The 15,578-nt window shown below is 44.6% G+C and overlaps 1 protein-coding gene and 1 long non-coding RNA gene across 6 annotated transcripts in view; one reads left to right on the top strand and one right to left on the bottom strand.

The window, feature by feature from the left end:
* The window catches only part of LOC144338080 (uncharacterized), an 85,314-nt gene that overhangs the window by 31,831 nt on the left and 37,905 nt on the right, over nt 1-15,578 (top strand). The gene's annotated exons all lie outside the window — the stretch shown is intronic.
* TMC5 (transmembrane channel like 5) overlaps nt 1-15,578 on the bottom strand; it is a 91,242-nt gene that overhangs the window by 38,089 nt on the left and 37,575 nt on the right. For 4 of the 5 annotated variants that reach the window (XM_015125724.3, XM_015125725.3, XM_077986369.1 and 1 more), the window contains 2 exons: nt 14,296-14,385; nt 2,956-3,055 (listed from right to left, as the gene is read on the bottom strand). In XM_015125724.3, coding sequence (XP_014981210.3) covers nt 2,956-3,055; nt 14,296-14,385 — 190 coding nt within the window. Of the gene's footprint in view, nt 1-2,955; nt 3,056-6,284; nt 6,610-14,295; nt 14,386-15,578 lie in introns of those variants that run through there. The other variant, XM_015125726.3, reaches the window with a different exon arrangement.

Below are 15,578 nucleotides of genomic sequence, written 5' to 3'. Positions count from 1 at the left end.
ATATTAGAAGGTGATTTGTACTATAGAAAAAGAAAAAACAGAGGGGGGTAAAGAGATGGGAAGTAATGGGGCGGGGACAGTATTACAATTTGAAATAGGGTAAAATCTGAGCATTGCCATATTTGAAGGAGAGGAGAGATTCATATAAAAATGTCCTGTGCATAGGGAACAGCCAGCACAAAGCACCAAGGCAGGCAGCACAGCAAGGGGGCCAGGGTGGCTGGAATGGAATCAACAAAGGGGAGGGAGGAGGATATGAATAACATGCATGGAGCAAGTATCCCTATATGTCAGTGGTTCTGATGTGGCTTGGCTCTGTGTCCCCACCCAAATCTCACCTTGAATTGTAATAATCCCTATGTGTTATGGGAGGGACCCGGTAGGAAGTAATTGAATCATGGGGGCGGGTTTTTCCCATGCCATTCTCATGATAGTGAATAAGTCTCATGAGATCTGATGCTTTTTGTATCTTTTTGTTTGTTTGTTTTTGAGATGGAGTCTTGTTCTGTTGCCCGTGCTGGAGTGCAGTGATACAATTTCAGCTCACTGCAACCTCTGCCTCCCAGGTTCAAGCGATTCTCCTGCCTCAGCCCCCCCGAGTAGCTGGGATTACAGGTGCCTGCCACCACACCCAGCTAATTTTTGTATTTTTAGTAGAGATGGGGTTTCACCATGTTGGCCAGGCTGGTCTTGAACTCCGACCTCAGGTGATCTGCCCACCTTGACCTCCCAAAGTGCTGGGATTACAGGCATGAGCCACTGCACCCAGCCAATCTGATGGTTTTATAAAGGGCAGGTCCCCTGCACATGCTGTCTTGCCCATAGCCATGTAACATGTGCCTTAGCTCTTCCTTCATTCTCTGTCACGCTTGTGAGGCCTCCCCTGCTGTGTGGAACTGTGAGATACAGGTTCTCAACCTACGGGGATTTTACCCCCCAACAATTGGCAATGTCTGGAAACTTTTTTGGTTGTGAAACTAAGGAGTGGAGAGGGGGTGCTATTGGCATCAAGTACGTAGAGATCAGAGATGCTGCTACACACCCTACAATGAACAAAACAACCCCCACAACAGAGAAAGATCCAGCCCTAAGATGTTACTTGTACCGAGATTGAGAAATCCTGCTATAAGGTCTTTGGAGCCCCTATTGAGTGACAGCGGGAGCCATGCAGAGTTTGAAATGGAAGTGTTTTCAGAAAGACACAGTCACAATTGGTCTCCTTACCCTTCCATGAACTCACCACATCTGCTTTGTTCTGGTTCTTTCCTGGCTTTCTTTGGTCCACCTCGAAGGCCCAACCCAATGTCATTGTCAATTGTCTTTAAAAGCCCAGCTCAAATGCCCCTTCTGTCCGTTTTTCCCCAGCAAAGTTAGGGAGGGCAGACCTTTCTGGTCCTCCCATTGCAATCTCTTTCTATTTTGATTTGACTTGATTTGCTTTCTGCCATTTGTAATTTACTTGTTCACAAATCTATTCCACCCTGCCAGGCTTTGAAATTTATCTTTGAAACCTCAGAAAATCTGGCATCCTTGAGTCACTTACTAGTAATTGTTGTTGCATCCACTCTACTACTTTCTGCCAACTATCTCAAATTGGAAAAAAAAAAAAAAAAAAAAGATTAAGCAACAATTAATGTAAACTCTGAAGGCTAAAACAGCCCTTACCGTCGGAGTTTGAATTACTGAGCTTATAAAACCCCCCAGATCTTTCTTTTTTTTTTCTTTTTCCCCAATACGAGTCTTGCCCTGATACCCAGGCTGGAGGGCAGTGGTATGATCTTGGCTCACTGAAACCTCTGCCTCCCAGGTTCAAGCGATTCTCCTGTCTCAGCCTCCCCAGTGGCTGGGATTACAGGCGCGTACCACCACACCCGGCTAAGTTTTGTATTTTTAGTAGAGATGGGGTTTCACCATGTTGGTCACGCTGGTCTCAAACTCCTGACCTTGTGATCTGCCCATCTCAGCCTCCCAAAGTGCTGGGATTACAGGCGTGAGCCACCGTGCTCAGCTGGTCTTTATTTTTTAAGTAAAGTTTTTATTTAGCGTAGTTTGAGATTTACAGTAAACTTGCAAAGACAGTAGAGAAAATTTCCATATACCACTCACTAGTTTCCCCTGTTAACATTTTACATTTCCATGGTAGGTTTCTCAAAACTAACATACCAGTATTGGTACGTTACTATTACCTAAACTCTAGACTATTCAGATTTTACCAGTTTTTCCACCGATGTCCATTTTCTATTCCAGGATCTCGTCCAGGATACCACATTGCATTTACTTGTCATGTCTTTTTTAATTTTCATTTTTTGTAAAGATGGAGTCTCACTATGATGCCTGGGCTGGTCTCGAACTCCTGAGCTCCACTAATCCCACCACCTTGGCCTCCCAAAGTGCTGGGATTACAGGCGTGAGCCACCACACCTGGCCTGTCATGTCTCTTTAGAACTTTCTACTCCATGACAGTTTCTCAGACTTTCCTTGTTTTTGATGACTTCGAGGGATACAGGCTGAGTGTTTTGTAGACTGTCCCTCAGTTGGGATTTGCCTAATGTTTTTTGCTATTTAGACTGGGGTTGTGGGTTTTAGGAGAGAGTAGCACAGAGGAGATGTGTTTCCCCCATCACATGACTTATCTTTGGGGATGTTAAGCTTAAGTCTTGGCCAAGGCAGTATTAGGCAGACTCTCCACTGGAAAGTTCCACCCCTCTCTTCCTCCCACGTCCTACTCTTTGGAAGCAGCTCACCAAGCAGAGTCCACACTCCAGCCCAGGAGCAGGAATTAAGCTGTAGCCCCTGGAGAAAGGAGTGCCTACAGAGGGCATGTGAAATTTTTCTGTCAGGAAGATTTGTCTCTTCTATTGTGCTTATTTATTTCTTATCTTTTTGAGATGGGGCAAAAGTAGAAGATTGAGGTTCACATGAAATCTGGGACAGAAGAAAAGCCTTTGGCCATACCTAAGGTTCCTTTTCTCTTCCATGGTCCTTGGCTGGTTCCTGATGGCTTTAATTCTGTCTCTGGATGTCATGGGTATAAGAGATGCAATTAACTTCTGTCCTATGAAAGAAATTAATGGAGTTTAATTTCTTTATTCTTTAACGCAATCATAACACTAAAATGTGGTCCTGAAGTCAGAGCATGTAACACAAGGAAAGAAGTATATGGACTTGGGGATCTCAAAGATCACAGAGGAAAACAACAAAAAGACACATATATGTGTTAAAGCTCAAAGCCAGAGCAAATGAATAATGGCTGCACTCTCTTCCAATTCAGTGTTTTTCTCTTTCCTGCAACAAAAAACATTTAGCAAAGTCAACGAGGTCCTGCAGATTTGGTCAGCCTACCTCTTCTCTCTCACTATTTTGTTTTTTTTTTTTCGAGACAGGGTCTTACTGTGTCACCCAGGCTAGAGTGCAGTGGCACAATCACAGCTCACTGCAACATTGATCTCCTGGGCTTAAGCAATCCTCCCACCTCAGCCTCCCAAAGTGTTGTGATTACCACCATGCACCACCATGTCTGGCTAATTTTTTTATTTTTTTGTAAAGCCGAGGTCTCACTACATTGCCCAGGCTGGTCTTGAACTCCTGGGCTCAAGCAATCCTCCCACCTCAACCTCCAGAGTAGCTGGGACTACAGGCACACACCACAACAACGAGCTAATTTTTTAAAATTATTGTTATTTGTAGAGATGGGGTCTTGCTATGTTGCCCAAGCTGGTCTCAAACTTCTGACCTCAAGAGATTCTCCCACCTCAGCCTCCCAAACTGCTAGGATTACAGGTGTGAGTCACTACGCCTGGCTCTCTTGTTTTAATATCCCACATCACCTCCTTTTGCCCCTGACCCCAGGTTCAAGAGACTTCTCACATTCCCTGACTATTGCTGAATGCTCTCCCGCCTCCCTAGAAGTACGCCCTCCTTTTCTCCTGCTAACTCATATTCACATTTGCAGTCAATCTGGCAGACGCTATTGGTTGTCTACCCCAAATTCATTTCCTCCTTGTTAATGGAATCCCAATTGTGTTTAGGAATCTACCTGCCTCCCTCACATGGCCCTGAGCTTCCTTGAGGTGGAGCCTATTTCCAGGCCCAAAGAGCAAGTCTTAGTCTGAGTGAACCAATCCTCACTGTCCTGTCCCTTTGCAGGTGACTGATTTAAGCACAGGCACATGACACAGCATTCGCCAATATCCTCTGAGAGGTGGTGTGCTGAGAAATTTCTCGGAGAAGATTTCTTCCTTCTCAAAAAAAAAAAAAAAAAAAAAAAAGCAAAAACCAAGAAAAAGACAGCTGTCTCTTCCTCTGATTATTGTTGTGTCTGCGTGTGATGTGAGACGTGCTGTTGCCATCCTGTAACAAAGAAGCCAGCAGGCGGGGCAGTAACACGGGGCTGAGGGTGGCTGAGGGACGGAGGGAGCAAGCTGGCTCCTTGCTCACAGCGCAGGGCTAGAACTGCCCCCTGGCAAATACCGTCCTCATTGTAATGACATAGTTGAGGTGTAAGGGGAATCCCCAAAAGAGGACCACCAACTCTCTCTGCTGAAGATGAGGAATTTGTGCCTCTCCTGGGCAGGAAGGGTGAGTAGACTGAGAGGAAGAAAGACGGAAGAGGGAAATATACAGAGATCCAGGGAGCCAGCAGTGTGAGAGGTGATGCCCCAATCTTCTTCAGTAAAGGCGCTAAACCCACTAAATGCTTTGTGTAAGTAAAGGGATGTTTTTCTTCTCCCTGAAATTATCGAGAACTGCTAGACTTTATGCCTGGAATACCATGGGGGTGAAACAGAAACAGCATCTCTGGGCCGGGCACGGTGGCTCATGCCTGTAATCCCAGCACTTTGGGAGGCTGAGGCGGGCGGATCACCTGAGGTCAGGAGTTCAAGACCAGCCTGGCTAACATGGTGAAACCCTGTCTCTACTAAAAATACAAAAAAAAAATTAGCCAGGCGTGGTGGCAGGTGCCTGTAATCCCAGCTACTTAGGAGGCTGAGGCAGGAGAACTGCTTGAACCCAGGAGGCAGAAGCTGCAGTGAGCTGAAATCATACCATTGCACTTCAGCCTGGGCAACAAGAGTGAAATTCCATCTCAAATAAATACATTAAATTGAATTAAATTAAATTAAATTAAATTAAATGAAAAGAAACAGCCTCTCTGTTGGCCTCAGGAGCAGAGAGGCTGGAAGGTGCCAGCTAAGATCTGGTTTCCTGATGGTCTTGCCAACAAGAGGCGTCCTATCTGTTGCCTGAAGCCAGGGTGAGGAGGAATCAGCCCAAAATGAGACAGCGTGGTGGTTAAGGATGCAGGCTTGAGGCTGGACATGGTGGCTCACGCCTGTAATCCATCCCAGCACTTTGGGAAGCCAAGGTGGGCAGATCGCCTGAGGCCAGAAGTTCGAGACAAGCTTGGCTAACATGGTAAAACCCCATTTCTACTAAAAATACAAAAATTAGGTGTGGTGGCATGCACCTGTAATCCCAGCTACTCAGCATTAACCCTGGGAAGCAGAGGTTGCAGTGAGCCGAGATCATGCCTCTACACTCCAGCCTGGGCGACAGCAAGACTTTGTCTCAAAAAAAAAAAAAAAAAGAATGCAGTCTTGGGAATCAGATAGATCTGTATTTGGGCCCCAGATCTTCCAGGTCACTAAATTTATCTGAGCTATAGTTTTCTCATCAAGTACATGGAAATGCCTGCCTCAAAGGTGTGGAGTGCAGGGAGTACATAAAACTCAATTTGACGGATAAAAAAAGCAGGTGCTCTGCAGAGCGCAAGGCATATGAAATAAGCTTGATAAAAATAAGCTCTTGGTAGGGATGTCTTAAAGTGATCCCTTCCTTTGTCCTTGGCTTCCTTAGTTCAACCACAAAACCTTCCGCCCTTCCATATTACCCAATATCCTTCTTTTAGAGACAGGATCTTACTCTGTTACCCAGGTTGGGTTGCAGTGGTGCCATCAGAGCTCGCTGCAGCCTCCAACTCCTGGGCTCAAGAGATCCTCCCACCTCAGCCTCCTGAGTAACAGGGACCACAGGTGTGCACCGTCCTGCCTGGGTATTGTTTTTTAAATTTTTTTGCAGCAATGAAGTCTCCCTTTGTTGCCCAGGCTAGTCTCAAACACCTGGGCTCAAGCAGTCGTCTTACCTTGGCCTCCCAAAGCAGTAGGATTATAGGTGTGAGCCACCATGCCTGGCCCCACTTGATATCTATAAAGTAAAATATGCTGTGGAAAATGAGGACGTCTTTTTTCCTACTCCCCTACTCCTCTTCCCCAGCATTTCACTACCTTGAACAGTTTCATGTGAAGAACCAGGAGTGTCTATGCCCATGCATTCTAGGCTATGAAGAGTCTGGGACATCGATTCATTCAAAGATGTTGAAAACTGCAGCACCTGGTTGCCCTTTTGGTCATTCCTTTTGCTGACTGTCTGAGAGTCCACCACATCGATGTCAGATATGGATGAAACCATGCTGATGCTTGAGTCTAGCAGCACCTTTTCCTGAAAAATCTGATTTGAGGATGGGTGGCTTTGGACCCCAGAGGAAACATTCTCAACCTCTATGATGACTTCATTCACGTGGTCATCGGATAGCATCTCCTGCCTCCTGCAAGCCTTCTTCCCCTCTGGGGCGGGCTTCCTGAGACTTCATACAGCGGTCACGCTGGCATAGACTGGGACTCGCAGGGAAAAAGTAATGATGATCACAAAGGGATACACCATTCACATTTTTTTTTAAATGCCAGGATGAGCTCACCAAAGCCAGCCCTACACAAATCACAACATAACTCCCTGCATCTAAACCCAGAGGAGTTTTTCTCAGGAGGAGGACTGTTTTCCTGCAGAGAATTCTGTCTTGGTAGCTAGGCAAGAAATTGAAAACAGAATCTTTCGTTTAAGACAATGGGGTTCTAGAAACAGAAGGAAGATATTTTTCTAAATGACTCATAGTCAAAGGGCAAGACTTTCTTTTTACTTTAGTGCCTCTGGCCTAGAACTTATATATATACACACACACATATATATGTGTGTGTGTGTATATATGTGTGTGAATATATATGTATTTATATATAAGTATTTATATATGTATATATACACTTATATATAGATATATGTATATATACACTTATATGTAAATATATGTATATATACACTTATATGTAAATATATGTATATATACACTTATATATACATATATGTATATATAAGTAAACTAAGTATATATACTGTGTATATACACACTTATATATATACACACTTATATATATACTTATATATAAAATACTTACATATGTATATATAAACTTATATGTATATATACTTACATATATAAAATATATAAAATACTTATATATACTTATATACGTATATTTAAGTATATATACATACAAGTTTATATATATACAAGTATTTTATATATAAGTATTTATATATGTGTGTGTATTTGTGTGTGTGTGTGTGTGTGTGTATATATATTTTTTTTTTTGAGATGGAGTCTCACTCTGTCACCCAGGCTGGAGTGCAGTGGCACGATTTCAGCTCACTGCAACCTCCACCTCCCGGGTTCATGCCATTCTCCTGCCTCAGCCTCCCGGGTAGCTGGGACTACAGGAACCTGCCACCAGGCCCGGCTAATTTTTTGTAGTTTTAGTAGAGACGGGATTTCACCGTGTTAGCCAGGATGGTCTCGATCTCTTGACCTCATGATCCGCCCGCCTCGGCCTCCTAAAGTGCTGGGATTACAGGCGTGAGCCACCGCACCCGGCTGAACTTACATTTTATATTTGTAATTTTATATGCCTGTAGAAATTCACATGGTTTTACAGTGATAAAAGTATTATCTCCTGATGCCTTAGGTAGTGGACTCTGCTATTTGTCTGGCTTTCAGTCTCTAGTATCCTTTTTTCTCATACCAGCAAAAAAGCTCCATTTCCTCTGCAGACATAGTGCTCAAAGTCTCCCAGTGTTCTTTGCGGCTAAGAGTGGGCCTGTGACCCAGTTTTAGCCAATGAGACTTGTGGCTTCCAGGAATGTGCTTTCAAAGGGGACAGTTTGCCTGGGTTCACAATTTGCCCTTCACCAGTCTTCCTCTAGACATTTCTGAGAATGAACGTTCACCTGCTAAGGATGGTAGAGAAAAAGGTAGCAGAAGGGGCTTCAGTCCTTGAGGGCATCATGGGTGGAGCGGCTGTACAAACTTTGCACTTCCTCCCTCCATGCTTCTTGTTTTTTTACTTTCTAAAAATTTTTATGTATTTATTTATTTAGAGATGGAGTCTCGCTCTGTCGCCCAGGCTGGAGTGCAGTGGCATGATCTTGGCTCACTGCAGCCTTTGCCTCCTGGGTTCAAGCAATTCTCCTGCCTCAGCCTCCCGAGTAGCTGGGGTTACAGGTGCCCGCCACCGCACCTGGTAAATTTTTGTATTTTTTGTAGAGACAAGGTTTCACCATGTTGGCCAGGCTGGTGTTGAACTCCTGACCTCAAGTGATTTGCCTGTCTCAGCCTCCCAAAGTGCTGAGATTACAGGCATGAGCCACCACTTGTAAAACAACAGTACACATTTTTAAACTTTTTTTTTTAGAGATGAGGTCTTGCTCTGTCACCCAGGCTGGAGTGCAGTGGTGTGATCATAACTCACTGCAGCCTTGACTTCCTGGGCTCAAGCAAATCTCCTGTTTCAGCCTCCTGAGTAGCTGGAACCACAGGGGCAACACCACGCCCAGCTATTTTTTTTTTTTTTTAAGCCACAGGGTCTTGCTTTGTTGTCCAGGCTGGTCTCGAACCCCTGGTTTCAAGCAATTCTCCCACCTTTGCTTCCCAAAGTGCTAGGATTACAGGTGTGACCCATCGCACCTAGCCCACACTTCTCGGTACATGAGAAAAACAAATCCCTTTATTGCTAAGCCACCTTTCTGTTTCAGTGCCAGGCACATAAACATGATTCCTATCCAATAGACCTAATTTCAAATCACCTAGGCCTAGTTGTTTACTTAACAATTGGAGAAATTGAGGTACAGAGTGCTGAACGGACACTGCTCCTCCTCATCACACTTTCATTAAATGTCAAAATTGAACTAGAACCCATGTACTCCTCCCAACAGTGATAATTAACAGTAATGATACCTGCCATTACTGCAGGCCAAGTACTTTAAATAGAGCACAACATTTACGCTATGAAGTAGGTATTAAAATCAACTCCATTTTATAGCTAAGAAAACTGATGCTCCATGAAATAATTTGTGTGTCACAAAACCAGCAAGCAGTAGAGCTGGGGTCAAATCCAGATAGGTCTGAACCCAAAGCAGAACTCTTAATCATTTCACTCTGGCCCCTTCCTGTAACAAGAGGCTGGTGTATCAGTCATTCATTCTTGCCAGGTGCAGTGGTTTATGCCTCTAATCACAGCACTTTGGGAGGCCGTGGTGGGCAGATCACTTGAGGCCAGCAGTTCAAGACCAGCCTGGCCAACATGGTGAAACTCTGTCTACTGAAAATACAAAAATTAGCCGGGCGTGGTGGCAGGTGCCTGTAATCCCAACTGCTCGGGAGGCTGAGGCTGGAGAATCACTTGAACTCAGGAGGTGGAGGTTGCAGTGAGCCGAGGTCACTCCACTACACTCCAGCCTGGGGGACAAAGTGAAACTCCGTCTCAAAAACAACAACAAAAAACACGCTGGCGTATCATTCATCCATTTTTGCCAACTGAGGTGGTGGCTCACACCTGTATTCCCAGCTACTTGGGAGGCTGAGGCGGGAGGATTGCTTGAGCCCAGGAGTTTGAGAACAGTGCAACATAGTGAGATTCCATCTCAAAAACTTCATTCATAAATGAATGAATATTTAAGCATGGACACTATGCAGCAGGCACTTCCTAGGGACACAGCATAATTAATTCATCAAAGCTACACTTTATCAGGCTATCTTTTGTTTTTCTTTCTTTTTTTTTAGGCAAGGTCTCACTCTGTGCCCCAGGCTGGAGTGCAGTAGGGTGATTTTGGGTTACTGCAGTGTCTGCCTCCTGGGCCCAAGGGGTCTTCCCACGCCAGCCTCCAGAGTAGCTGGCAGTGCAGGTACATGCCACCAGGCCTGGCTAATTTTTCTTTTCTTTTCTTTTTTTTTATTTTGAGACAGAGTCTCATTCCGTTGCCCAGACTGGAGTGCAGTGGCGTAATCTCAGCTCACGGCAACCTCCGCCTCCCAGGTTCAAGTGATTCTCCAGACTGAGCCTCCTGAGTAGCTGGGATTACAGGCATGCACCACCATGCCCAGCTAACTTTTCTATTTTTAGCAGAGACAGAGTTTCACCATGTTGGCCAGGCTGGTCTCAAACTCCTGAACGCAAGTGATCCACTCGCCTAGGCCTCCCAAAGTGCTGGGATTACAGGCATGAGCTACCATACTTGGCCAAATTTTCTACTTTTCATAGACATGGGGTTTCACCATGTTGCTCAGGCTGGTCTTAAACCTCTGATCCATCTGCTTCAGCCTCCAAAAGTCCTGGGATTACAGGTGTGAGCCACTGCGCCCAGCCTGGGCTATGATTTAATTGTATGTGGTTTGTGAGTCAGATTCGACTCAAAGCAAAATGATGAAGACAGCCAGGTTCATCTTTTGGTCCTCTATTTCTTTACTACTCTCTGCCTTTTGGGGACTCCTCTTCTACCAGGGTTCCTGTGATATTATGATATATATATGTATATATTTTCTTTTTTTCCCACCCATGGTTCCTGGCTCGTAACTCCCATAGCCCTTGTTATAATGTTCGAAATTTAAGCCTCAGAAAACAGAATTTCTCTCTCTGACCTCCTGCCTCTTTTCACTTGCTCTTTTTTCTCCTCAAGGTAGGACTCCAGTCTTCCCTCACCTTTCTGTCTTGGAGTTGGCCATAAATGAATTCTCCCTCATTTCAGAAGGGGTCCTGCCCCAAAGGCTGGAGGAAGGAATACGGCACAGAGAACCCAAGAAGCATCTGAACAGACAGGCCTTGCTGGGATTCCCCAACCTGTCTATTAGTACGAGATCATACACCTTTTGACCTTTTTGAGAAAGAGTCTTGATCTGTCACCCAGGATGGAGTGCCATGGCAAGATCTTGGCTCACTACGATCTCTGCCTCCTGAGTTCAAGTGATTCCCCTGCCTCAGCCTCCCAAGTAGCTGGGACTACAGGTGCGTGCCACCATGCCTAGCTAATTTTTGTATTTTTAGTATAGACAGGGTTTCATCATATTGGCCAGGTTGGTCTGGAACTCCTGACCTTAGGTGATCTGCCCGCCTCGGCCATCCAAAGAGTTGGGATTGCAGTTGTGAGCCACCATGCCCGGCCATCCAATCACATTTCTACATGGTTGTCAATCATGTCTATGTAATGAAGCCTCCCCATAAAAGACCCAAGAGGACTGGGTTCAGGGAGCTTTCCGATAGCTGAACACGGGGAGGTTCCTGGAGGGTGGCTCACCCAGGGAGGGCAGGGAAGCTCTGTGCCCCTTCCCCTATACCTCACCCTGGGCATCTCTTCATCCATGTCCCTTGTAATATTCTTTGTAATAAGCCAGTAAACGTAAGTTTCCCAGAGTGCTGTGAGCTGCTCCAGCAAATTAACCAAACCCAAGGAGGAGGTCGTGGGATCCCCAACTTGAAGCTGGTTGGTCAGAAGTTCTGGGGCTGGGCGCCGTGGCTCACACTTGTAATCCCAGCACTTTGGGAAGCTGAGGTGGGCGGATCAGTTGAGGTCAGGAGTTTGAGACCAGCCTAGCCAAAATGCTGAAACCCCGTCTCTACTAAAAATACAAAAACGAGCTGGGCGTGGTGGCGCACGCCTGTAATGCCAGCTATTCAGGAGGCTGAGGCACAAGAATCACTTGAACCCGGGAGGTGGAGATGAGGTATCTCCAGGTAGATAGTGTCAGAATTGAATTGGAGGACACCCAGCAATGTCTGCTGTAAAACTGATCACTCTCTTGGTGTGTGGGGTTTGCTTTCTTGGTGTGTGGGGAGAAACCCCCACCTATTTTGTTCACAGAAGCCTTCTATGTTGATGGTTGTTGAATGAGAGAACAGAAAAAACACTTTGAGTGTGTTTTTTTCTATACAGTCTCCAAACCTCATGCTGGCTGGACAGAGTAGTCAGGAAGTTTAAAGGTATTTCTTTTTTTTTTTTTTGAAACGGAGTCTTGCTCAGTCGCCCAAGCTGGAGTGCAGTGGTGCGATCTGAGCTCACTGCAACTTCCGCCTCCAGGGTTCAAGTGATTCTCCTGCCTCAGCCTCTTGAGTAGCTGGGACTACAGGTGCCCGCCACCATGCTCGGCTAATTTTTTGTATTTTTAGTAGAGACGGGGTTTCACTGTGTTAGCCAGGATGGTCTCGACCGCCTGATCTCGTGATCCACCCACCTCGGCCTCCCAAAGTGCTGGGATTACAGGCGTGAGCCACCACACCTGGCCGTTTAAAGGTATTTCTTCTCCCTGATAATTAAAGCGATTCTCTGCCCCAGTGGAGACCAAATAGAGAGTGTGATCATTTATATCCCAACGGTTTTCCCTTCCAAGTAGCAATATCTATCCCTCCCTGAAAAGGCATACATCTCTTGAAGGATGAGGCTAACGGTTATCTTACAGGCGATGGGGCTGAAAGGTAAGAGTTCTAAGTGACTTCTCTCCACATGCATCATTATATAAAGGACCTCATTAATCTATTCCTTGTTGTTCATAGATTTGCCTTGTGGCTCCAGCATTCCCTTGTCTCTCTCCTCTGTTGCTTCCTTTTTTGTTTTTGTTTGGTTGTTTTTGAGACAGGGTCTCGCTCTGTCACCTAGGCTAGACTGCAATGGCGTGATCACAGCTCACTGCAGCCTCAACCTCCCAGGCTCAAGCAATCCTCCTGCCTCAGTCTCCCAAAGTGTTGGGATCACAGGGATAACCCCCGTGCCTGGCTTGTTGCTTTCTTTTTATTTTTCAGTCTCTGCCTCTGATTCAACCTTCATTACCGCACACAGTGATCCTTAGAGAGCTTCCTAACTGATTGCAGCGCCTTCTATCTTTCACCAGTCTGATTGCTTCCACACTCCATCATCGTAATAATTATACGAATATCCAGAAAAATTTGATCAGTGCATCTTGTCCCCACCAACACAGACATTAGCCACGGGATAGACAGGTGACTCAGTCTTGTCCCCTATGGTAAAAATGATTGGTCCGAGTGTGGGCATGTGCTCCATTTAGACTGGCCAGAGTCCTTCCCCTGCATTAGAGATGGACCCAGGGAGGAAGCAAGACTTCCTAATGAGGTGGCTAAGCAGAGGGCTCACGTGGGCCTGCTATTGGCCATGTTCTTTGGCCTGTGGACAAGTCCTAACTCTGATGGAGATGAATGAGGTCTAACTTAAAGAGGAGCTGAGGACCAGGAGCTGAGGATCCAGGACACACCTATATATATAGAACTGAAAAGCAAGTTTTACATAGATGAGAATTGAATGGGAAACCAGAGTCCAGGTGACACTGAGTTCCCTGACGTCAGACTGAGGTCCTGATTTCTGTACTCATTCAACAAGTTAATCTAACAAATATCCCTAAAATACCTACTATGTGCCAGGCACTGTACTAGGTGCTGGAAGGTATTAGTAGTTCTACTTTCAAGTGTTTAAGTTTCCCCCATATGCTTCTACCACATGAGCCAATGAATTCCCCTTGGGCTAATGCCTGTTTGAATTGGGTTTCTGTCACTTGCAACCAGAAGATTCCTAATGAAGACACCCTGATCCCCAGAAGACAACAAACTACATCTAAAATACAACTTCATAATTATATAGTAAGCAGGTTCTGCATTAGTAACCACACCAGAGGCCAAGAGAAAATGGCAATGGCTGGATTGTCTTGGACATGTTCCTTCTCCAGGGTTGACTTTTTGGTCACTGTCCTTTAAGTCTTACTGTATTAGTCTGTTTTCACACTGCTATAAAAATACTGCCTGAGACTGGGTAATTTATAGACAAAAGAGGTTTAATTGTCTTACAGTTCCTCATGACTGGGGGCGTTTCTCAGGAAACTTACAAACATGGTGGAAGGCAAAGGGGAAACAAGGCACGTCTTACATGGGGGCAGGAGAGAGAGCAGGTGCAGGCAAAGCTGTCACTTTTAAACCATCAGATCTCAAGGGAACTCCCTCACTATCATGAGAACAGCATGGGGGAAATCATCCCCATGATCCAATCACCTTCCACCAGGTCGCTCCTCTGACACATGGGGATTACGATTTGAAATGAGACTTGGGTGGAGACACAGAGCCAAACCATATCACTTACCTTGGGGTGACTTGTGCCAATCATATTCAGACAATGGTGGATTTCCATAAGCATGGACAGGACCACTTTCACCTACATAAGCAGGGTTCACTGGAGGGGAGAGGAAGGAGACATTGCCGATTAGTCTCACCACACTAGACATTCCTGGCATGCAATAGTTATGATGTGCTAATAATTGTTCATAACGGCTAATAATACTGAGACCTGATCTTTGAGGTTCTAACAGACTACCGATTAAGAACTTGGGTGGAAAACAGGACAAAACTTCAGTCTAGATCAATGGTTTTTCATTTGACTAAGCCATAGTTAAAAATAATTGTTGGCAAGGCAAGATAGCTCACGCCTGTAATCCCAGTGCTTCGGGAAGCCAAGGTGGGAGGATTACTTGAGCCCAAAAGTTCGAGACTATCCTGGGCAACATAATGAGACCCTGTCTCTAAAAAAAAAAAATACATATATATATATATATATATAAATATATATATATGATATAAAAATAAAAATATATATTTTATACTATATATTTTATATAATTTTGTATTTATAATATATTCATATATTTTTATATGTTACATATAATCTATATTTTATATGTTATATAACATAAAAATAAATATGATATATAAAAATATAATATTTATTATTTATATTTTTTAATATAAAATATATGATATAAAAATAAAATTACATTAAATATATATATTAATATATATTTTAAGACAGGTTATCACTCTGTCACCTAGGCTGGAGTGCAGTGGTGCGATTTCAGCTCACTGCAGCTTCGACCTCCCAGGCTCAAGCAGTCCTCCCACCTCAGTCTCCTGAGTCGCTGGGACCACAAGCATGCACCACCATGCCTGGCTAATATTTTGTATTTTTTGTAGAGATGGGATTTCACCATGTTGCCCAGGCTGGTCTCGAACTTCTGGGCTCAAATGATCTGCCAGCCTTGGCCTCTCAAAGTGTTGGGATTACAGGCATGAGTCATGGAGCCCAATAAAAAAATATGTATGTGCGTGTGCATGTGTGTGTGTGTATAAATAATGGTTGCACTGAGATCCAGGAGATCCAGGACACACCTATACATATAGAACTGAAAAGCAAGTTTACAAAATAATTCTTTGTTTGACTATATAAACTGAACTGTAACATAGCCTTACTCATAGTCTGACTCTAGTCCACTCTTTTTTTTTTTTTTGAGACTTGCTCCGTCACACAGGCTGGAGTGCAGTGCCACAATCTTGGCTCACTGCAACCTCTGCCTCCCGGGTTCAAGTGATTCT

This window comes from Macaca mulatta, chromosome 20, assembly GCF_049350105.2.
Source record: "Macaca mulatta isolate MMU2019108-1 chromosome 20, T2T-MMU8v2.0, whole genome shotgun sequence".
NCBI classification, from domain to species: domain Eukaryota; kingdom Metazoa; phylum Chordata; class Mammalia; order Primates; family Cercopithecidae; genus Macaca; species Macaca mulatta.
Note: the sequence above shows the minus strand (reverse complement) of the source record. Positions and strands in the feature narration are given on the sequence as shown.